Source organism: Pseudophryne corroboree, chromosome 1 (genome assembly GCF_028390025.1).
Source record: "Pseudophryne corroboree isolate aPseCor3 chromosome 1, aPseCor3.hap2, whole genome shotgun sequence".
NCBI classification, from domain to species: Eukaryota; Metazoa; Chordata; class Amphibia; order Anura; family Myobatrachidae; genus Pseudophryne; species Pseudophryne corroboree.
In genome coordinates, this window is record NC_086444.1 from 457,761,607 (window position 1) to 457,786,114 (window position 24,508).

The 24,508-nt window shown below is 44.0% G+C and overlaps 1 protein-coding gene across 2 annotated transcripts in view; it reads left to right on the forward strand.

The window, feature by feature from the left end:
• The window catches only part of ROR2 (receptor tyrosine kinase like orphan receptor 2), a 298,198-nt gene that overhangs the window by 147,383 nt on the left and 126,307 nt on the right, over positions 1-24,508 (forward strand). For both annotated transcript variants that reach the window (XM_063913671.1, XM_063913670.1), the window contains exon 2: positions 15,000-15,077. In XM_063913671.1, coding sequence (XP_063769741.1) covers positions 15,000-15,077 — 78 coding nt within the window. The remainder of the gene's footprint in view (positions 1-14,999; positions 15,078-24,508) is intronic.

Sequence of the window (24,508 nt, forward strand, 5' to 3'; positions counted from 1 at the left end):
GTATTTTGGAATTTTATATGGAATACTCAACCTGTATTGTAATATAGATTTTTTAGGTATTCTTGTAAAATTCTCATTATTATTTGCAGTAATAGGGGAATATGTAGAATCTTCAGTTATATATTCTCTGGCGAAAAGTCAGGGGAGTAAAACAAAATAGGCCTTCAGAACTAGCTCATAACTAGTTAATTAAAATCATAAGCTCTTATTGTACAGCACTGTATGATAATGAAGCCCAACTCTGAGAATCCTCGCAGCACAGATTGCATTTATGCTACCAGTGCAGAAAAAGTAACAATCTCACTTGCACTTCGGATTGCCCAACAATAGATGATGTTGTAGTTTTCTCTTATTTCCAATTAAATCATACATACCGTATTTGCCGGCGTATAAGACGACTGGGCGTATAAGACGACCCCCAACATTTCCACTCAAAATATAGAGTTTGTTATATACTCGCCGTATAAGACTACCCCCTTCCACACACCAAATAAAACGTAAAAGAACATCAGATTTGTGACATACTGATTTGTGACATTATGACCTGATAAGAGATTTGGATAGGGAGTATTTATCAAGGTATGCATAAGAAGGGGGGAGGGGGCGAGGAGAAAGTTGTAAAATGTATAAAAGTATACCCCTGTGTGCATTTAGTGTTTCACATAAGTGCCATTAGTATTAGTGCCATTACAGTACCTGTCATTGTCACCATTGTACGGCCACAACGCGACTGCAGCGCCTCCGGCCAGTCCCTGCATCTCCCTGTAATTGGCTCTAGTGACCCGCCGCGGCCGCACTGGATATCGCGCGATACTGGATGGTGAGTAGAATGAGGTGGGCGGGCATCGGGAGGCCACTATGGGCACCGGGCGAGTATCGGAAGGCCACTATGGCAGCTATGTCTATCCCAACTGAAGTGCACCCGGCGTATAAGACGACCCCCCCACTTGGAAGCATGTTTTTCAGGGCAAAAAAGTAGTCTTATACACCAGCAAATACTGTATATGTAAACAAAAAAACACAGAACAATGCGATAGTGTAATATTGCAAAAAAACTCAACTCCACACATGAATGTTTGAAGGAAAGTGGTGAAATCATCTTTGTTCAGGAGGTCCAGATTCCAAGATTCCGTACTACTGAAAACGTGATGGATGATAAGCACTGTGTAGACTTACATGTATGCTTACTTAAGCAAAGTTGGTGCTAAGCACATTAAGGTTTCTTTAACTTTGATTCCAGCCCAATCCCCACTCATGCCTCTGTGCATCCCCTACCTGACCAAACATACCAGTATTTCACTGGTGGTCATCCAGCTGGAGCTTGCAGAGCACTCTCCTCTACCAGTGGGCTTCCAATACCTTGCCGTCTGTTCATATAGACACTCATCTTAGAAAAAAAGCAGCAGTGCATCAAAAGGCGTAGGAAGGAGTGTCTAATTTACTATTGAGGTGCAGCAGTCTGCGTGCATATGTCGACTGAATTTTAATACCCGGGTTCCATCTTTTTCTGTAACTGCTATGTTTCCATCTATATGGCACAGCTACTCCCTATGTTTTTAATATAAAAAATTTTCTTTTACATTTTTACTACAATTGGGTCTATCTCTAATTATATTGTATACATATGAGATGGACTAGATTAATCAACCCCACTATCCATAGGTAGATCAAAAAAGTTAAAGAAACCTTGATGTGCTTAGCACAAACTTTAAGTATACATATAAGCATCTACACAGTGCTTATCCTCCATCATCCACCTCTCCTACAAAACTTCAAATGTGCTCTCGACGAACTTCTTCATCAAACCCAGCCAACTCTCCTCCGAATCCTTTTGTTCACGCTCATGCAGAGCCGTAACTAGTCTTTTTGGTGCCCTGTGCCAGGAAGATAATTGCCCCCTATTGTCTCAAACTGTAAGTGTTTTTTTCTTCGTTTGCTCATTTGATTATGTACTATGTATTGTGTTCTGCAGATCCCTTGTGGCACCATATAAATAACAGATAATAATAATCACGATTCAGGTGTTTAGAAGGGAATCTGGGAATCATGACCTCTTGGGGCTCTTTCAACTACTTTCAAACATTCACATGTGGAGTTCAGAGTTTTTTTGCAATATTACACTAATATATATATATATATATATACACAACTCCAATTCAGTCGGCACTCACAGAAGGGAAACAATTGCCCCGGTGTCCAGCTCACAGAAAGTCCATAGTTATCCAAGAAAAGCGGCACTCAGGGACTATCATATATGCAAGAAGTGTATTGTAGTCAGATCTGACTACAATACACTTCTTGCATATATGATAGTCCCTGAGTGCCGCTTTTCTTGGATAACTATATATATATATATATATATATTGCTTTTTGTTTACATATATGTATGCTTTCATTGGAAATAGGGGAGAATGACATCATCATCTATTGTTGATATCAATTCAAAAGCCTAAGTGAGATCGTTACTTTTTCTGCATTTGTATATTCATAAAGTATAAGTTTGGTGACTTATTTTTTGTAATGTCCATGTTGCTTTGGTGTGCTGCGCCATAGGTGCAAATTTTTAATTGTTTTGCATTTATACTACCAATTAGTAAAAATAATAATCTTTACTGTCTACACATGGAAAATTGCAGAATGGTGACCAGTGTCAGTCCGGTCTATATAAACAAACTCCCCATTTGGTTAAGGCGAAGTCAATCACTATGTTGTAAATGTCAATGTTTCACAGTTGTTAATGTTGGGACAATAACGGTAACATTTTACTATTTACTGTATGAGCAACTTAAAAATGTTTATACCATACACATGTGGGATGGTCAAACAATAAAATGGAATGCATTGGATTTACTGTAACAATTACATGGAATAAATAATCATATGGCTCTGACTTTAGCCCTGTAAGATAGTCACCAACTCAGCGTGGTTGCCAAACCCACTGTGCAATCAGTTGCCAGGAATAGTCAGGCTATAGGAGGGGGGAAGAAAGGCCAGATTTCAATGAAAGGACTTGATTCAGTAAGCTAAGTAGCCGGTTTCTCTCACAGCCAAAGTAATCAGCTTGGCAGTTGAATCAAAATGTACACTAGGCACATTGTCTAAGGATCACCAAAGGTTGGATTTTCTTAGAAGGTCAAAAAAGTTAATTTTTTTACGGAGAAAATATTAGAACAAACTGAAATAAAGAAAGTTTTATTTTGGAGGATTTATGTTACTACTGGAGGATTTTGGAGGATTTATGTTGGTCTGTCCAGAAATATATATTTTTCTTCATTGGCTTTGCTGTAATTGTGCTTCATTATTCTGGGCACTACATCCTTAATTTTATAAAAGATTTGTCAAAAAATATATAAATAAATAACAATCTCTCTCTGCATATATACAGTATATTTGACTTAGATTTCTGTTTATTCACTTAACATTTTGTTAATTAAAAAAAAAAACACTTCTATTTTAAAAAGCATTTTTATTTTGCAGCATTGTTTCCACACCTGCCTAAAACTGTTGTACAATATAATTATATATATAAGGCGAAGGTGAGTGGAACAAGCAATAGCACCATGTCAGTAAACAGCAGAATCAGTGTCTGGTGATTATCGTTTCATCACCAGGGGACAGACGGGTTGGGGGATGGGAAGGGGGGGGGGGGGGGGGGGGGGGGAGGTAGCTAAAAACTATGGTGTGTCAATATGGGTTCACTACGGCTGGCCGGCGGTCGGGCTCCCGGCGACCAGCATCCCGGCGCCGGGAGCCCGACCGCCGGCTTACCGACAGCGTGGCGAGCACAAATGAGCCCCTTGCGGGCTCGCTGCGCTCGCCACGCTACGGGCACGGTGGCGCGCTACGCGCGCCACACTATTTTATTCTCCCTCTATGGGGGTCGTGGACCCCCACGAGGGAAACTAAGTGTCGGTATGCCGGCTGTCGGGCTCCTGGCGCCTGTATACTGAGCGCCGGGAGCCCGACCGCCGGCATACAGAAGACCACCCGTCAATATGTACCTTTGACATTAGCAATGGAAGGTCAGAAGGTCACTCTTCCACACCTGATGGGAGAACTAGGCAGACATATAAATAAATAAAAATATAATGTATTGAACAGCAGCAGTGATTGGCTGTTTCATGTCTTACGCTACAGTTTCCAGAATTAGAATGTTTTGATTTAGAAACATCTGGATAAAATAACAAATTAGTGGTTTTTATTTTTTGGAAGGAAATTGTACTAAAAACATTACTTATTTTGCAAACACTACATGTTTTACAAAGCTTTGCTTACAAAATAAGCCAACTTCTATATCAAAGAAATCTTTTCTACAAAAGGAATTTATTGGTAAAATTAGAATGATGTAACCTGCACAGTCCAAGTTTCGATTCTGTTCCTGTACTAATGTTCATGAGAACGTAATCTAATAATTCATCAGGAATTATGAATGTACTCTGTAACGGTGTAAGAATTTTATAATTTTTTCTTTACACTCCCTCCTCCAGGGAAAAAAACAAAACAAGACTATGCAGAGATTAGGGATTTCTCAAACTCTCCCTTCCCTCTCTCTGACCACCATCTGCTTTCTTTCACCCTCTCATCCTCCCTCCTCCTCTCCACGCCCAGACCCACCACCACCAGACGCAATCTTGGGTCTCTCAACCCCACTTTCATGTCCTCCCTCGAGACTTTCCTCTCTCCTCTTTCCACTATGACTTGTCCCAACCAGGCAGCCACCTTCTATAACTGTTCCCTAACCACTGCTCTCGACTCTGTGGCCCCCCTCTCCTCTGTCCCCCTCCGCCGCTCCAAACCCCAACCCTGGCACACCAAACTAACACGCTTCTTACAAAAATGCTCACGCTCCGCTGAGCGCTCCTGGAGGAAATCTCACTCTCTGCCGGACTTCCTCCATTTCAAGTTTATTCTCTCCTCCTACAGCTCTGCTCTTTCCCTCGCCAAACAATCCTTTTTCCAAGCACTCATCTCTTCTCAGTCCTCCTGTCCACGCCGTCTCTTTGAAACTTTCAACACTCTCCTTCGCCCCCCTCCTCCTCCCCTCCCATCATCCCTCACTGCCACTGACTTTGCTTCCTACTTCATCTCCAAAATTGAGGATATCCGACACGACATCTCCCGCCGTCACCCCTCTGCTACCCCCCTGCCCCCTCTATCCCTCCCCTCCATCTATCCCACCCTGTCCTCCTTCCATCCGACTTCAGAAAAGGAAGTCTACTCCCTCATCTTATCCTCCCCCCCCCACCACCTGCCCCCTGGACCCCCTCCCCTCTTCTCCGCTCCCTCTCCCCCACTGCCTGCTCCCACCTTGCTCACCTCTTTAACCTGTCCCTCTCCACCGGCATCTTCCCCTCACCATTCAAACATGCTCTGGTCTCACCTATTCTCAAAAAACCCAACCTCGACCCTTCATCACCCACTAACTACCGCCCCATCTCTCTTCTCCCTTTCGCCTCCAAATTACTTGAACGACTAGTTTACAGCCGTCTCACAAGCTACCTCTCTGACAACTCCATCCTCGATCCACTACAATCTGGCTTTCGCCCACTCCACTCAACTGAGACTGCCCTGGTAAAAGTCACCAATGACCTGCTTTCGGCCAAATCCAGGGGCCACTTCTCTCTGCTCATCCTTCTGGACCTCTCTGCTGCCTTTGATACCGTAGATCATCCTCTCCTCCTCGGCACACTCCAAAACGCTGGCCTCTCTAGCACTGTCCTTGACTGGTTTTCTTCTTACCTCACTAACCGCTCCTTCTCTGTGTCTGCCTCAAGCACCACCTCACACCCTTCCATCCTTCCTGTTGTTGTCCCTCAGGGTTCTGTCCTTGGACCCCTTCTGTTCTCCCTGTATACCTCTTCCCTGGGTGCGCTCATTAACTCATTTGGCCTTCAATACCACCTCTATGCTGATGACACACAACTCTACCTCTCATCTCCTGATCTGTCCCCCTCTGTCCTCTCTCAGGTTTCGAGCTGCCTCTCTGCAATCTCCTCCTGGATGTCTGAACGCTCTCTAAAGCTCAACATGGACAAAACGGAACTCATCATCTTCCCCCCATCCAGAGCAACACCCCCGACCAATATCTCCATCATTGTTGACAACACCACCATCTCCCCCGTTCCCCAACTCCGCTGCCTGGGCGTCACTCTTGACTCCTCCCTCTCCTTTGCACCCCACATCCAAGCTCTGGCACAATCCTGTCGTTTCCAGCTACGCAACATTGCTCGTATCAGGCCATATCTCTCCCAGAGTGCAACTAAACTCATCATCCACTCACTGGTCATCTCACGACTTGACTACTGCAATGTCCTCCTCACTGGCCTCGCTTGCTCCCATCTTGCTCCCCTCCAATCTGTCCTGAACTCCGCAGCTAGGCTCATCTTTCTCTCACGCCGCACCACATCTGCCACTCCCCTTCAACAAAATCTACACTGGCTCCCATTCCCCTACAGAATCCTCTTCAAACTCCTCACCCTCACATACAAGGCCATCTCTAATTCCACTGCTCCCTACATCTCCAACCTCCTTTCCCTTCATACTCCCTCCCGCCCCCTACGGTCGACTAATGACCGTCGCCTCTCCACCGCCCTGGTTACTGCTTCCCATGCACGAGTTCAGGATTTTGCCCGTGCTGCACCCCTTCAGTGGAACGCACTCCCCCGCTCCATTAGATTCTCCCCAACCTTGCAAAGCTTCAAACGGGCACTAAAAACCCACCTATTCATCAAAGCGTACCCTTCTGATGCATAACCCAGAGCTGAAGCCGTGCCTCCACCCCCCCTGCCTCATGCCGTGAACATCTCAGCTTTGCTTGCATACTGCCATCAGGCTACCTCCAACTTGCCTGCACCTCTTGTCATCTGTCTGTCGCCCCTCCCCAATAGATTGTTAGCTCTTCAGAGCAGGGCCCTCTTTCCTCTTGTTATCTAAGCCCTCGTCTCAACACATTTCACTCACAGCTCTCCCCTACTCAACGACCATCTTTATCCTGCTAGTAAAGGCTCATCTCCATCTATGACCACCAGCCTCTAGTAGTACGATGATCACTCCCTCAATACTTACATCTTAGCTGTACTATGTCTTGAGAATGTGTGGTGCTCTGTTACCTCTACTCTATTTCTGTTATTTATTTACTGTAATGCAATGTTTTGTCCCCTGTACTGTCCTTTGTACGGCGCTGCGAAACACATGTGGCGCCTTATAAATAAAATGTAATAATAATAATAATAATGGCCATCGGCCATTGATGGTTCAAAATCATTGAAAGTCTGTTGCCAATGTAGAATAGTTTTCCCATCGACATGGGAGAACCAGATGGTTCCCCACCATCAATGATACACAGCTACCGAATTTTTTTTTCCTCTAGCTGTCGAGACACAGAGTTTAGCTCCGCCCCCAACACTCCTGTGAAGCTCTGCCCCGAGCTCTCCTTGGCCCATGGCATATTGAATAGTAAAGTAGGTGTGACCATCGGTGGGTGATGGTTCCCTTGCAGATGGTTTCACACCATCAATGTTACCATTAATGGTGACCATGGATGGGTAACCCACCAATGGCCATCCCTAGCAGACATCTCTTACTTTATATACAGCTCACACTGTTTTCTGTGCTCACTTACAAGTGGAGGAAGCATGGAAAAACTTTTATTAATTTTTTATACTTAAATGGCACACTACTAGTTATCTCAAACATAAGCTGCAATTGTTGTTTTCATGACAGTTTAGTTACATGTGGCACTTTATGGATAATTGTTAATTTCAAATCTGCAAGCAATGTGGTAACACACATTGGGGGAGATGTACTAAGCCTGAAAAGTGATAAATATCACTGTGATAAAGCACCAGCCAATCAGCTCCTAACTGCCATGTTACAGGCTGTGTTTGAAAAATGACAGTTAGGAGCCGATTGGCTGGTGCTTTATCACAGTGATATTTATCACTTTTCAGGCTTAGTACATCTGGCCCTATATATGCAAATATATACAGTACAGAAATAGGGTATATATTTAAATGTATATATTATTCCCTCTTGTGCTTTTCTCCCCTCACTTATAACATCATCTCCTCCCCTTTGTTTAAAGCAGGGGTGGGGAACCTCCGGCCCGCGGGCCGTATAAGGCCCGCGAAGCCGTTTGGTCCGGCCCACCCGCTCCTCTCAGTGAGACACACCACCGCACAGTCCGGCGGCAGCGTGTCTCAGCTGTCACCACACGGAGGAGAGCGCGGCTATTGTCGGGCGGCGGCGTGTAGGACTTGAAACCAGCCGCCGGTTCGTGAGCCAATCAGAGCTCGCGGACCGGCAGCCGATCAGGAGCCGCGGCTGCCGGTCCGCGAGCTCTGATTGGCTCTCGAACCGGCGGCTGGTTTCAAGTCTTACACGCCGCCGCCCAACATAGCCGCGCTCTCCTCCGTGTCCCCGCCGAAAGGAGCGGTAAGCGGGACGGGGGGACGGGGACGGGGGGGCATCTGTATACCTGGCACTGTGGGGGGGCATCTGTATACCTGGCACTGTGAGGGGCATTTGTATACCTGGCAGTGTGGGGGCATCTGTATACCTGGCACTGTGGGGGCATCTGTATACCTGGCACTGTGAGGGGCATTTGTATACCTGGCACTGTGGGGGCATCTGTATACCTGGCACTGTGGGGACATCTGTATACCTGGCACTGTGGGGGCATCTGTATACCTGGCACTGTGGGGGCATCTGTATACCTGGCACTGTGGGGACATCTGTATACCTGGCACTGTGGGGGCATTTGTATACCTGGCACTGTGGGGGCATCTGTATACCTGGCACTGTGGGGACATCTGTATACCTGTCACTGTGGGGACATCTGTATACCTGGCACTGTGAGGGGCATTTGTATACCTGGCACTGTGGGGGCATCTGTATACCTGGCACTGTGTGGACAACTGTATACCTGGCACTGTGGGGGCATTTGTATATCTGGCACTGTGGGGGCATTTGTATACCTGGCACTGTGGAGGCATCTGTATACCTGGCACTGTGAGGGGCATTTGTATACCTGGCACTGTGGGGGCATTTGTATACCTGGCACTGTGGGGGCATTTGTATACCTGGCACTGTGGGGGCAATTGTGGATCTGGCATATGGGGGCACTATTGGGGGCATATGTGTATCACGTCCCATTTTAACTGGCCACACCCATTTTTTTGGCGCGCGCGGGGGCAGACTTGTATGGCCCCCGAAGGATTTTATAAATATCCAAATGGCCCTCGGTAGAAAAAAGGTTCCCCACCCCTGGTTTAAAGTGACACCAAACCTTTGGGTCCAGCCGGTTTTGCTTTTATGGCCATTATAACTGCAGAAGTCCGTGTTTCCCAAATTTTCTTAAATCACGGCACCATACAGCATCAGCATTTTTATCACAGCACCCCTAAGCTAAAGGTTTCTTATTGAGAAATTCAGCAACAAATTATTAAATTAAGTACACTGAGGCTGTCATCTTAAGGTTCAGTTTAATGGTGGTGGACAGGGTTGTACTTTTGTTTGTCCATATATTTTATGATTGGCAGCCACCAGCACTGGTAAATCGGCACACATTTTAAAAGGGGGCGTGGTCACGGGTAAAAGGGGGGCATGGCCACGCCCCTTTTCCTATACTTTCAATGGAAGTTTGGAGAGCCAAAAATCGGTACGGACCATTAAAAAAAGGTACTGTACCTGCCAAAAAGGTACAGTTGGAGGGTAAGCTATGGCAGTTACGCCCTTGTATATAACACATGTAACTCTGACAGGGAAGGTGGCTCCTCTCAGCTCTGGGCCCCATAGCAGCTGCACTCCCTGCACCTATGATAGATATACCCTTGCTTGCTTTAATTGCAAGGGTCCAACTATACCCATGGTAGATACTACTAGTACGGGTCCTGACATGTGTTCTCCACATGTTTGTTGTGTTGCTTTGAGGTATTCCCACAGAATAAAAAAAAGAGAGACTTAATAAATGTTTACTCACTCACTGCCATTAAAACTGTGAAAGAAAATCTTAAAATCATGGGACTTTGAATTGTATTTAATAATGATTTATTACACAGAATACATCCAGTGGTTTGGGATTCAATATGATGTATGTTGATATATTTTGAAGGAATGTGAGGTTCATTTTATTACTGTTATAATTATTATAATTAGTATTATGTTTTGTGGTAGATGCAGAAAAGTAAACATACGTTATGATATTCATTCATGGATTGGAAAGCAGATTGCTTAAGCTGGGTACACATTAGACGACCTGTGTACCCAGCCGATGGCAGATGCGACGGAATGACATACTGTGCGGACCGTACACACTGCACGATCTGGGGAACAACCGCATGATATATTGTTCTCCCGCCATCCAAATGCATGGGGTCGTCACTCAGCCACATCTTCAGATAGGGCTACATGTACAGATCTGAAGATGCGACGGACATCCCGCGGGACTGCACAATAGTGCACACACATATGACAATGTGAACCATTTCTCATTCCGATCCATCAGAAATTGGCACATCGTTCAAAAAATTGTCTTAATGTGTACCCAGCTTTAGTTTGCCAGATCCCAAGTAGAGCTGAGAAAAGGCTAATTACATGGCTAATTTAAGAAAAATTCAAGAGCAATTGAACTTATATATAAGGATCAAATACACAGAACAGAAGGTACTGAATACACTTCTCTGAATGCCAATAGAGTTTAATTAAATGCACAGATGCAATTAGTTGGTCCTTTCTCTTGTGGAAGCATCATGTTAGCACTAGGGCGGTGAGACAGCTGCATACATTGCCATTTCAAAGGAGGAGGAATGAATGAAATGACCTCTGCTGAAGATTTCTGAGAAGTGAAGATTTATGCTAGGGGATTGTCAGTGTTGTTCTAAATACTAAAGGGTCAACCAGATAAAGATAAAACAACTTGTGCAGTACTGCCACTGGTGGGATGATTTGTCTTTGAAGGACAACCTGATAACATGTTTAAAGTGTGTTTATATACAATGGAAAGTAGGACTGACGTTTTAGGGTAGTAGGGATAATTAGGTTTACCAGAGCAGCCAGACACAGTGAAATATATTAAACGGTTCATCGCTGCGGTGCGAGCGGGTTGGAAATGCGCATGAGTGGTGCCCGCAATGTGCACGCGTGTCATTGCCCAGAGACAACCGTCGCCGGACAACGACCAGGAAAAACAAGAAAGTGATCGCTAGCGCGATCGCAAAAAAGATTGACAGCGGGGAGGCGTTCCGAGTGCGGATACTCACCGTTTTCAGGGTGTAGAGAACCGAAAACGCAGGCATGTCCAGGCGTTTGGAGGGCGGTTGTCTGATGTCAATTCCAGGACCTTCATCGCTGGATCCATCGCACAGGGTAAGTAACTGCAGGGCTAGTCTTGGTCTGCACAAAACTTTTTTAGCATAGCAGGGCTGCACAAGCGATCGCAGCCTTGCTATGCCAAAATACACTCCCCCATAGGCAGCGTCTAATTCAGGCATTCCCAACCACGGTCCTCAAGGCACACCAACAGTGCAGGTTTTAGTGATATCCAGGCTGCAGCACAGATGGTTAAATCAAAATAACTGAGCTACTAATTAAGTCACCTGTGCTGAAGCCTGGATATCACTAAAACCTGCACTGTTGGTGTGCCTTGAGGACCGTGGTTGGGAAAGCCTGGTCTAATTGATCGCACGAGCAGCAAAAAGTTGATACGTGCGATCAACTCGGAATAAGCCCCTATATTGGCTGCATGGCTGTTGTAGAGGCAGAACTGCAGAACAGTTTTGGTTAGTGAGAAAATTATTCAGAGGTTGTTCACTACATATTGTCATATTTATTTGAATATCTATCAAACATCCTTGCATTGAAAAAGTAAATCCCTATAAAGAGCAATACATATTTATTTATTTTCTCAAAGATTGGAGAGATAATACTGTAAGAGATAAAGTACCAGCCAATCAGCATCTGCCTTACATGTTACAGGTTGTGTTTGAAAAATGACAGGAGCTGATTGGTTGGTACTTTGTCTCACACAATTTTATCTCTCTCCAACCTTTGGGAAATACCCCTCTTAAGCAGTGGTAGCCAACCCTGGTCCTCGAGAGCTACCAACAGTTCACGTTTTCCAGCTCACCTAGCTGGTGCACAGGTGCAGTCATTATTCACTGACACATTTTAAAAGATCCACAGATGAAGCTAATTACTTAACCGGAGTTGGATACCCCTGCTCTAAAGCATACACATATTACACTCTTTTACGAGTTTTCAATCTCAAATTTTTATATCATGATGTATGGAAAGAAAGCATTAACATTGTCTTATATTAATACTATTAATTTCATTTGCTCTTTGTATGCACAACACACTAACACTCAACGCAACCTGGGTGAACACCATTAGCCATGTATTATAAATATTCAAACAAACCCTACAGTATATACACTCAAAAGAATCAAATTACTCTTATTAAATAAAATGCAAAATGTATGTACTTAACTTCATTTCTTTAAACATATTCATATTTTTAGCTTTTAAGTTCTGTATTTCCAGTCTTTGCCTGGAAAATCAATGGCAAATAATGATGTTATTAAAATGTAACCAGTATGCTCCAATAGTCATCTATAAACAGAGCTTTACAAGCACGTCAGTTGCTTAAATGAAAACATAAATGTATATTATGTACTCGTTATGTAGAAGTTACTTCTTATTGCCAATCATTCATCGGATTTTCAGATATGCTGTAATGATTAAACCAGTCGTCGTTATTCAATAAGGGCTGCCTTGCATGCATCGATTCGTTTTACGTTGTAGCCAGAATTCTTAAGAGCCTACCCATGGGTACACAGAATGTATTTTTAAACCACCACTTACACGTATTTGCCTCAGTGCACAATGTGCCCATTGTAGTTATGCTAGAGCAAGTACTTTTTTCCTAAGTACTGTGCCATTACATTGTGAAAATAAACAGTTTTATAGCTGGCCAAAGAAAGCAATCCTGAAATTGATTACAAATGTTTTCATGTAACAGTAGAACACTTCGGCCAGGCCAACAGCAAAGCCTGAGCCTGAAAGCTCTATGGCACTGCAGAAATTAGTGAATGCACAAAATCAAAATTAGAATGTGAATAGACGTATATTTAACAGGCTGGATTGGTTTTAATGAGCCTGAGCAAGCATTCCAATCCAGGTAATGGGGCAGCAACTCATTATGGTCAGAACTCCTCAGCATGAAATCTGCATTTAGTCAGTTCCCTGTTCATCATTTTATATGAATGTAGATTAACTCCTGCTATTGTCACGCGTTCCTTGCTTTTCAGTCTGGGACATTGCTAACAAAGTCTGTGGAATAGATATGTCAAAGGTCTTAAGAAACCATAACCTCAGCAGTGTTAAGGGTCAGCTTTGCAACACAGTATTCACAGTCTGTGTGGTGTTAGGTTGCAGTAGTAATTAAGCAGCTTAAATATAGGTATTTCATTGAAGACAGTGCTGGGAGCAAATCCATCACATCATGTGCTATTCCAGTTTCCAGTGCTTTATGGAAGTCATGTGCAGCTGTGGCCTGTTAGCGCCAAGATTATGCTGTTTGTGGTCACACACAGTACTAGGTAAAGCTGTGAGTGGTCCCAGAGCAAATACGTGTTCCAAAATGGCATATGCAATATTTCAGTGAATTATTCTTAAGCCATTTTTGACACTCATTTGCATTGTACACAATGTTTGTCACCTTATCACTGTGGTAGTGATCAGATGAATTTATTTTCTATGGCAATACATAAAGCTAACATGCTGGTTATATGTAAATTACTGTTAATCTCTGTAAAACACTGCAAAATATAGCAGTACTATATGACATAATGAATATATAGACAACTTTACCATTGTTTATACAAGTACTTTGGAGCTACAGCAGAGCAATTGAGATGCTATGCATAGGGGACAAGACTTCTTGCAGTTATCACATTTATGCATGTTCCTGCAGACTTTGGCTCCCCATGGTGTAAAATTTGGCTCTTACATTGGTTTTGACTTTAATTTCAGTGCATAACTATAGTGGGTGCAGGGGATTCTGTTGCAATGGGATCCGAAATGTCTCTGGGGACTGCCTCTCCTACTCATAGCTCACAACACCAAACGCTGCTGGGAAGACCAGTGTTCCCCAAGATGGGATGCATTTGGCAGCCTGGCGTTCAGCGGTCATGTGACCGATGCTGGAATCCTGACACCCCTCAGGAGACCGATACCGGTAACAGGACAGCAGACATTGCGAAAGGGTGGAGGTTATGGTTAGGGCCTGGGAGGTTTAGGATTAGGCACTGGGGGGGGGGGGGGGTTAGGGTTAGGTACTAGGTGGCGGTTAGCCATAGACGCCACCCCCCCCCCCCCCAGAGAGATGGCCGTAGCCGACACCCCCGGAGGGTTAACACTAGCCGACACCCCCAGAGGGTTAGGGGAGGGGAGAGGGGAAAAATACTTACCCCCATCAAGTGTCGGGATTCTCACTGTCGGAATGCCGTGGTCGGTCATGTGACCGTCTGCATCCCAACCACCGGCATTTCATACCAAAGCAGAGCCAGCAGCTTACGTATAATGGTACAATGTGGCAGGTAATCGCCATCTGTCAAGCTAGGGTGTCAGAGAAGAGTACAGAAAGCAAGAGCCCACCAATGTGGCATAATGTGAACTTGGGGTCATTGCGTGGCATAATGTGAACTGGATGTACTGTGGCATAATGTGAATTGTGACATGATGTGAATTAGGGCACCACTCTAAGGAATAATATTAACTATACCACTATTATGGTGCATAAAATGAAAAAACGTTGCAGAGATAGATTTCACTTTTGAAATATTAGAACAGGGACCCCTTCAAAATGTTGCTGTGAGGCCCACAAAGTTCCAGTCATAACCTTTCTTGATATTCTACTACTGTACTTAAAATGATGCATTTGTATGTACAGTAAATATTTTGTGTATCAACTGATTACCACATTATCTTTTATATTGCAGGTGAAATTGATTTACCAAATTCAAATGAGCCTTTGGGACAAGTGGATAACCATGACAGGCTTGTACCAACTCCTAGGGGTAAGTGAAACACATTTCTATAAGATACTCATGATTAATAGAACAGTTGTAGCGCCATCTGATGTTTGTTGGACATACAGAATACATCCAGCTATTCCTAAATCAAATGATGTTATACTGTATCTGAGTAACCAGCAGTATGACAGCAATTATCAACAAATCCCATACCTGCTCTAGGTGTAAGGCAGCTGGAACTGCACCGTGGAATACACAATTACTGTATACACTCGCTGCTATTATTATTACAATATGGTATACAATTTAATATACAATATGGTATACAATTGTTCTCTCTGTGGGACAGTCCAGCCCTGCATGTAGCTAATTCATCCAGATCATGCCCATGTAGTGCAGCTTTAATACTTGGGCATAGCTTAACTACTGGTAATTGAAAACGTATACAGGTTGAGTATCCCATATCCAAATATTCCGAAATACGGAATATTCCGAAATATGGAATTTTTTGAGTGAGAGTGAGATAGTGAAACCTTTGTTTTTTGATGGCTCAATGTACACAAACGTTGTTTAATACTCAAAGTTATTATAAATATTGTATTAAATGACATTCAGGCTGTGTGTATAAGGTGTATATGAAACATAAATGAATTGTGTGAATGTACACACACTTTGTTTAATGCACAAAGTTATAAAAAATATTGGCTAAAATGACCTTCAGGCTGTGTGTATAAGGTGTATATGTAACATAAATGCATTCTGTGCTTATATTTAGGTCCCATCACCATGATATCTCATTATGGTATGCAATTATTCCAAAATACGGAAAAATCCCATATCCAAAATACCTCTGGTCCCAAGCATTTTGGATAAGGGATATTCAACCTGTATACAACTTTATATTCATTCAGAGCAACATGCTTTATAGTATTTTGTCTCTGCTTATTTGCTATACATGCATGTTACATTGTATCATTGTAGTGTCTATTGCAGCATGATAAATGTGAGATGTTACTCAGAGCAGTAGTGGTGACAGTTGGGCCTCCTCTCGCAGGCATAGCAGAGAGCAGCCTAGACTCTGAGACAGTGTGATACAGACCACATTCAGAGCTGTGAGGCTGAGGTTTCACTAACTTGTCTGCAGACAAGCGCAGTCCAACTTTTTAACACCCATAACCACAATGTTCTGGAAACCGAGCACCTAACCCCAAATATGTTTCGATACGCACTAGTTGCCATTGAAGGCTTTTCCTTCATACAGTGTGTACACACAGACTATAAAATGTAAACACATAAATATAAAAGTGAAAATAAAGTAAATGGAAATAACACACTCATAAAGTTAATGCTTTCTAAAGTAGTGAACATTTAGAAAATGAAAATTAAATGACGTTACTGATCGACTTATACAAAACAAAACAGATGGCATACTTAAGCAAGCTTAGAACAATTTAAATCATTTTACATTCTTCTCTTGTACTCAGGATACACAGGAGCTATGGGAAACATCACAGTGTCTCACCAACTCCAGACAAATGGAAACATAATACAAAGTCCCACAAAGGATCACATACAGATGCAGCCTCCGTTTTCTTGGCTGGCTGAGGCGTTAGTCGCGATCGGGCATACACAGCGTGCCTGGGCGCAATGAGGCGCGCCTAGTCGTAGGGAGGCGTGCCTAGTCGTAATGTGGCGCGCCTAGTCATAGGGAGGCACACAAAGCGTTTGGCGTTACCTTTAAATGTAATACCTGCGATCATCCACCAGATGTCGCTTATTAAAGTCACCACTGCGCATGCGTGTGGTCTCTATTGAAATACAATACCGAAATACATAGAACTACTTTACTGTGGTGCGTCTCATTACGCTACAATATGCTACAGTATGTCATACAGTATATTACAGTATACAGACGTAAATACAGTAGTACAGTATATACAGACGCAAATGAACGTGATAAAGCCACGGTATAGTCCATTGACGTTAGGAATATGTGAGCGTGCAAGTCCCGAAGACAAATCAACAAATAAAACCAGTAGTGTATACAGACGCAAACGAACGTGTTACAGGTACAGTGTGGTCTATTGATGTTAGGGATATTGTATGTTAGCGTCCAAATCCCGTACCCATTACGGCATAATCAAAACCAGTGGGCTTATGCATCTGTCATTTGGCGACGTGTCCAAGTGGTGAAGTGTGCCACTTCCTATGCTTAGAGTCCCGGGTTCGATTCCCAAAGTGCGAATGCGTGTTAATTTTTTCCTTACACTTTATTAATTTTTTCTTTTTGTTACTATTGTACTGTACTATATTTTCACACAAGTTTTACATAAAGCACGGCAAAGCTGCAGCAGCTGTAGTCTATAAAACACACAGCGGCTACGAGGATAAGGTTCTATGCACCATATGGTACACATACATTTCTGTAGCAGACCAGACTCGATTGAAATGGCTACCACCTGTGACCCCTTGCCTCATGGAAGCCCTCAGCTATCAAGCGAGCGACTGCATAGGTTTTGCAGGTTACAGGGCAATGCTGAATCAGCATCTGAATACCCTAGCAAAATACACAGGGGCGATAGGGCTAGGCGAGCTCTATGCACATTATGATACACCGGACTCGATCGCATACCAAGTTGATAAAATGTCCGATGCCTGTGACCCCCCACCTTGTGGCAGCACTCAGCTATGAGGCGAGCGATGGCATAGGTTTTGCAGGCTACAGTGCAATGCTGAAGGAGTGTTTGAATACCCTGGCTTAATCACACAGGGGTGATAGGGATAAGCGAGCTCTATGCACATTACGATACACCGGACTCGATCGCATACCAAGTTGATAAGATTTCCGGCGCCCATCACCCCCCTCCTTGTGGCAGCGCTCAGCTATGGGGTGAGCAACGGCATAGATTTTGCAGACTACAGTGCAATGCTGAAGGAGCGTCTAAGTACACTAGCTAAAACATACAGGGGTGATAGGGATAAGCGAGCTCTATGTACATTATGATACACCGGACTCGATCGCACACCAAGTTGATAAAATGTCCGGCACCCGTGATCCCCTGCCTTGTGGCAGCCCTCAGCTATGGGGTGAGCAACGGCATAGGTTTTGCAGGCTACAGTGCAATGCTGAAGGAGCGTCTGAATACCCAAGCTAAAATACACAGGGTTGATAGGGATAGGCGAGCTCTATGCACAATACGATACCCTCCAACATTTTACACATGAAAACCAGTTCAAATTATTCCTTCCCATTGGTGTTAGTTTATGCCGTTAGGGGAATTGGATGCTCATATTGCAAAACATGGTATTTTCCACCCCCTACCCCCATCCCCCTTTTCCCCTGCCAGCCTACACAGTTCGTACAGTAGAGAGGGAGGGAGGTCAGGTTACAATAAATGTGCAATACAATACTACAGTATACTGTATATGAAAATCACATAGAGAACTGCAGTCGCGTTGATACTGTAGGTGTGTAAATGGTACAGTAGCAGTGATCCCTTCTCATAAAGTACAACACAGATTATCTATCAACGATGATCTACAGTAATGTGTTGCTCAAACAGTTAATTGCGTCAGGATACACTCATTTATATTTATTGGTATGTCTACATGTGCTCATTACCATTGTGTATTTTAGATAGCGGAATCAGAAGCTCATGCAGATGTACCCTGATTTATGTGAAACCTGTGTGCACCCTTCCATTGAATGTATTACAATGGATTACACAGAAAGAAAAAATAATAATAAAGTGAATGTCAGGAAAAAAAATATATAGATTGGTACTTTGGGAATCGAACCCGGGACTCTCAACGTGGGAGGCTGGAGCCTTCACCGCTTGCCCATGTCGCTGCATGGAAGATACACAAGTTCATGTGTAAAAGCAATGCAAGCAGCGATTCCTTCCCATTGGTGTTCGTTTATGCCGTTAGGGGACTCGGATGCTCATAATGCAAAACACGGTATTTAGTGCACTGTACATACACTGCACTGTACATACTTTAACGTCAATGAGCTACTTTAAGTGTTTTAACACGTTTATTTGCATCTGTATAACTTTTTATATTTTTTTCACTCTCTCCGTCCGACCATTGGTCACCATCTATGTGTACAGTATGCAGTACAGGACTGTATATTAACATTACAGTCATCACTGACCATTTGCCAGAGCTTGTACTTTAGATCAATCCACCGCTATTCGAACTAAAGTACTGGATTAGTGGAGCATTAGCCACCCAGTGGTGGAGATGTGTATTGCATGCTGAGTATCTAGTCGTGCCTCAACGCTCCTGTACGTGATTAAACTCAGCAAACTAAGCTATCACCTAGGTGTGACTAAACCTCCATCTAGACAGAGAAACAGCCAAGATAACGGAGGACCCATCTGTACATGTACGATACCATGCTCCTAAGTAATTTATACGTATTGAATACATCTAAAGGATTTTGCAGGGTTAGTTGATAATAGTTATTTTAAAATACCTATCCAGCATTTCAGTCCAAACTTCCAAACATTAAAAATGAGCTGGTGTTCACCCATGTGTAGGATCAACTGTCACTTGTAGCTGTCCCAGTCAACACCTGCTTTAGAGGCTAATTCAGGTTGGATCGCAAATTGCGATCCAACCGGAATTTTTACGATTGCCCCACGGGCTTATGCACAGCGCCCGTCCTGCGTATGCGCCCACACTTTCTGCGGGGGGGGGGGGGGGGGCGCAGAAAATGCGATCGCCTCTGCTTGTCAATCAGGCAGAGGTGGTCGTGGGCTGGGGGGGGAAGGGAATGCTCCGTTTCCTGGGTGGAGACAGAGTGTTGCGAGGGTGGTGTGGCACGAACGGGGGCGTAGTCGGCTGAATGGGGGCGTGCTGTTGGCATGATCACGGTGGCCGCCATGATCAGGAAGAAGGCGGCGGTCTCCTGCGGGCGCAGCCAAGCTGCGCCGGCAGGAGGCTTCCAGTATTTCTGCTAACAAGCAGAAATTGTGATCACTCGCAATTTCTGCTTGTTGAAGGGGAGTGGCGCTGGTCAGCATGCTGGGCGGCCTTGCCCTGCGATGGGCGGCCCCCAGCATGCTAGGAAAAGGATAGCAAATTCTGCTGATTAGCAGAATTTACTATCCTTACGGAATTAGCCGCTTAGCCAGCTACATGGTGGGGTTCCTGCTTCTGTCTGTGCACTGAATAGGAACCCTGCCAGAGACATTGTTTACACATCTAGTAACGTCCATCAGTCAGCCTAATTCTTTGCTCAGTTTTCCCCAACTACACTGACATCACTTATGTGCAACTAAGGAAAATGTACGACAATGATCTTGCTGTATGCTTTTAAGACACCACTAGTTTCCTTACATAGTACAGCTTGCTGCAATCTTACATGGCTTTACAGGTCTCATACAGTAGTTGGTGTTTTCCATGATATTGCAGTCTTAACATACCTATTAGTATTGGTCAAGCAGAAACAAAACCTGTGTTCTAATTCTCTTTTGCAGGCCTTAGAGTGTTGCTGTGTTGTTGTGTTTTCCAGCCTGCAACAGCTTTTTTTGTGACATTCTAAGTGGTATTATGGTACTGTTGCTTTAAGTGTCCCAGCATTTTGCAGTTTTGGAAAATATGATTAATGTAGCATAACTGCCCCTGATTTCTTGTGTTTCGTAAGGAGCAATTGTCAAATATCAGGCAATAACGCTAGCGTGAGATATTTGCAGGCCCCTTGTTTTTGCATTCTGCCCCTTTAACAGACTGCCGTAGCTCTCCAGCCACAATCCTATCGCCTGTGCTGTAGTCCGGGCCAGTGCATTGCTGGGTAAGGAAGTAATTAGTCAGGACTGTTTTCCTGGAGTATGTTTATCTTCTGGAAGGAGATTTCTTGCCCCTGCGTTTGGCATTTTTTCACCTAGTTTGGGATTATTTTTTATTTTTTTTGCTTCTTAAAATGAAAACAAACAAACAAACAAACAAACAAACAAACAAACAAACAAACAAACATTCACTTCTTTGTATGGGACAGACCACATAGTTTGCAGACACCACAGTGAATTGTAGCATGGGGGAAATCTAGCAGTCCCCTCAAACTCTCAATACTGCAGTTAGCACTTTTAAATGGGTTCTCAAAAAAAATAATTCCAACTTTACTCTGAGCTTTTTTTTTTTTTTTCAAATTAACATTTCAATATATCTCTTCATGCGCTTGGACAACATATCTAATTTGTGGAGCTATACAACTAATACAACAGTTTTGTGGCACAATTCCCTACTTTTATTTTGTATATTTTTTTATGGGTTTTAACATTTTAAAAAATATATATTTTAATGCCAGCAGGAATGAATTAAACGTAAACGCCTCCTGAAATGATTGGTAATCTTAATCGCTATTATATTTGATAGCTATTATATCTGCTACCCAACGGCGGAGTTCATTAGAGTTGCACTTTTGCACCAGAATGCCACAAAATACATTTCTGCACCATATATGGGGGGTAATTCCAAGTTGATCGCAGCAGGAATTTGGTTAGCAGTTGGGCAGAACCATGTGTAGAGAGAGTTAGATTTGGGTGTGGTGTGTTCAATCTGCAATCTAAATTGCAGTGTAAAAATAAAGCAGCCAGTATTTACCATGCACAGAAACAAAATAACCCACCCAACTCTAACTCTCTCTGCACATGTTATATCTGCCTCCCCTGCAGTGCACATGGTTTTGCCCAACTGGTAAAAACATTCCTGCTGCGATCAACTTGGAATTACCCCCATTGTACATGCATCTTATAAAAGAAAATATAATGAGGTGCAAAGTTATCAAAGTTATCCTTTCATCCTTTCATCCCTGCTATCACCTCTGTGGCATTTGCAATAGTACAGACCTGTATTGTATATTGTATAGTGGGTAAAATGGGATTTACATAATGTTCCACAGTACAGCTAGACCCAGATAATCCTTTAGGCAGCCTTGTATCCTGCCAAGGGCCCAGTAGGAGCTGAGGTCCCTAGACCACTCTAATTGTTTTTTTATTTATTTTTTGTGACAAATGGAGGGGTCTGAAGGGGTCCAAATGATCAACTTGTGTAGTGCCAATCAGGGAGCTGCATTATCTCTGTGTGATATAAGTAGGCACAGCAATGTAATCAAAGAGAGTCCCCAGAGAGGTTTACGGTAACTCACCCATCCTGTGCTCCCTATCTGGCTGTATGGCATCAAGATAAGGGGTTGACTTCACGCTTTGCCAACATAGCTGGCTATGGCGGTGGTGTGACTAAAACAACAGTCAGGTGACTGACATTTAGTACATTTTGGAGAAGACATACTGTAATAACCCTTTGTTTGGTAAAATTCTGAAAAAAGGGTGATTATTGCTTGCTACTTTAACCTAGTGGAGTCTTAACCTAGTGACCACAGCACATTCTCCTTTTCTCATGGTGCCAGATACTAAAAAAATAGTGATAGGATTTATTTTCATTTAAGTGGAGTTATCTTTTACAGTGACTATAATACTAAAACAAGGTAAGAAGTGTTGTCACAAAATAATCATTTTCTGAAAGTCCAGTAAAAGTAGTTGGCATAAGTTCCACAATGAGCCTTCGTGCTTTACATACATGGGCTGCAATTAGCAAATGATAGAATGCATTGGGAATATAACCAGTCTTCAATGCAAAACACATTCATGTCCTGGAGCAGACACACTGATTCTAACCAGTTTTCTCTAACGTCCTAAGTGGATGCTGGGGACTCCGTCAGGACCATGGGGAATAGCGGCTCCGCAGGAGACAGGGCACAAAAATAAAGCTTTAGGATCAGGTGGTGTGTACTGGCTCCTCCCCCTATGACCCTCCTCCAAGCCTCAGTTAGGTTTTTGTGCCCGTCCGAGCAGGGTGCAATCTAGGTGGCTCTCTTAAAGAGCTGCTTAGAAAAAGTTTTTTAGGTTTTTTATTTTCAGTGAGTCCTGCTGGCAACAGGCTCACTGCATCGAGGGACTTAGGGGAGAGAATTTCAACTCACCTGCGTGCAGGATGGATTGGATTCTTAGGCTACTGGACACCATTAGCTCCAGAGGGAGTCGGAACACAGGTCTCGCCCTGGGGTTCGTCCCGGAGCCGCGCCGCCGACCCCCCTTACAGATGCTGAAGATTGAAGGTCCGGAATCAGGCGGCAGAAGGCTTTTTAGTCTTCATGAAGGTAGCGCACAGCACTGCAGCTGTGCGCCATTGTTGTCACACACTTCACACCAAGCGGTCACGGAGGGTGCAGGGCGCTGCTGGGGGCGCCCTGGGCAGCAATATTTTATTACCTTAAGGCAAAAGAATACATCACATATAGCCATTAAGGCTATATGTATGTATTTAACCCATGCCACTTATCTAAATCCACGGGAGGAAAGCCCGCCGAAATAGGGGGCGGGGCTTATTCTCCTCAGCACACAGCGCCATTTTCCTGCTCAGCTCCGCTGTGAGGAAGGCTCCCAGGACTCTCCCCTGCACTGCACTACAGAAACAGGGTAAAACAGAGAGGGGGGGCATTTTTTGGCGATATACTGGATATATTTAAGCTGCTATAAGGAACAACACTTATATAAGGTTGTTCCCATATATATTATAGCGCTTGGGTGTGTGCTGGCAAACTCTCCCTCTGTCTCCCCAAAGGGCTAGTGGGGTCCTGTCTTCGATAAGAGCATTCCCTGTGTGTCTGCTGTGTGTCGGTACGTGTGTGTCGACAAGTATGAGGACGATGTTGGCGTGGAGGCAGAGCAATTGCCGATAATGGTGATGTCACCCCCCAGGGAGTCGACACCGGAATGGATGGCTTTGTTTATGGAATTACGTGATAATGTCAGCACATTACAAAAATCAGTTGACGACATGAGACGGCCGGCAAACCAGTTAGTACCTGCCCAGGCGTCTCAGACACCGTCAGGGGCTGTAAAGCGCCCTTTACCTCAGTCGGTCGACACAGACCCAGACACAGACACTGAATCTAGTGTCGACGGTGATGAAACAAACGTATTTTCAAGTAGGGCCACACGTTATATGATCACGGCAATGAAGGAGGCTTTGCATATCTCTGATGCTGCAAGTACCACAAAAAGGGGTATTATGTGGGGGGTGAAAAAACTACCTGTAGTTTTTCCTGAATCAGAGGAATTAAATGATGTATGTGATGAAGCGTGGTTTAACCCAGATAGAAAAATGCTAATTTCAAAAAAGTTATTAGCATTATACCCTTTCCCGCCAGAGGTTAGGGCGCGCTGGGAAACACCCCCTAGGGTGGATAAGGCGCTCACACGCTTATCAAAACAAGTGGCGTTACCGTCTCCGGATACGGCCGCCCTCAAGGATCCAGCAGATAGGAGACTGGAAACTACCCTAAAAAGTATATACACACATACTGGTGTTATACTGCGACCGGCCATCGCCTCAGCCTGGATGTGCAGTGCTGGGGTCGTCTGGTTGGATTCCCTGACTGAAAATATTGATACCCTGGATAGGGACAG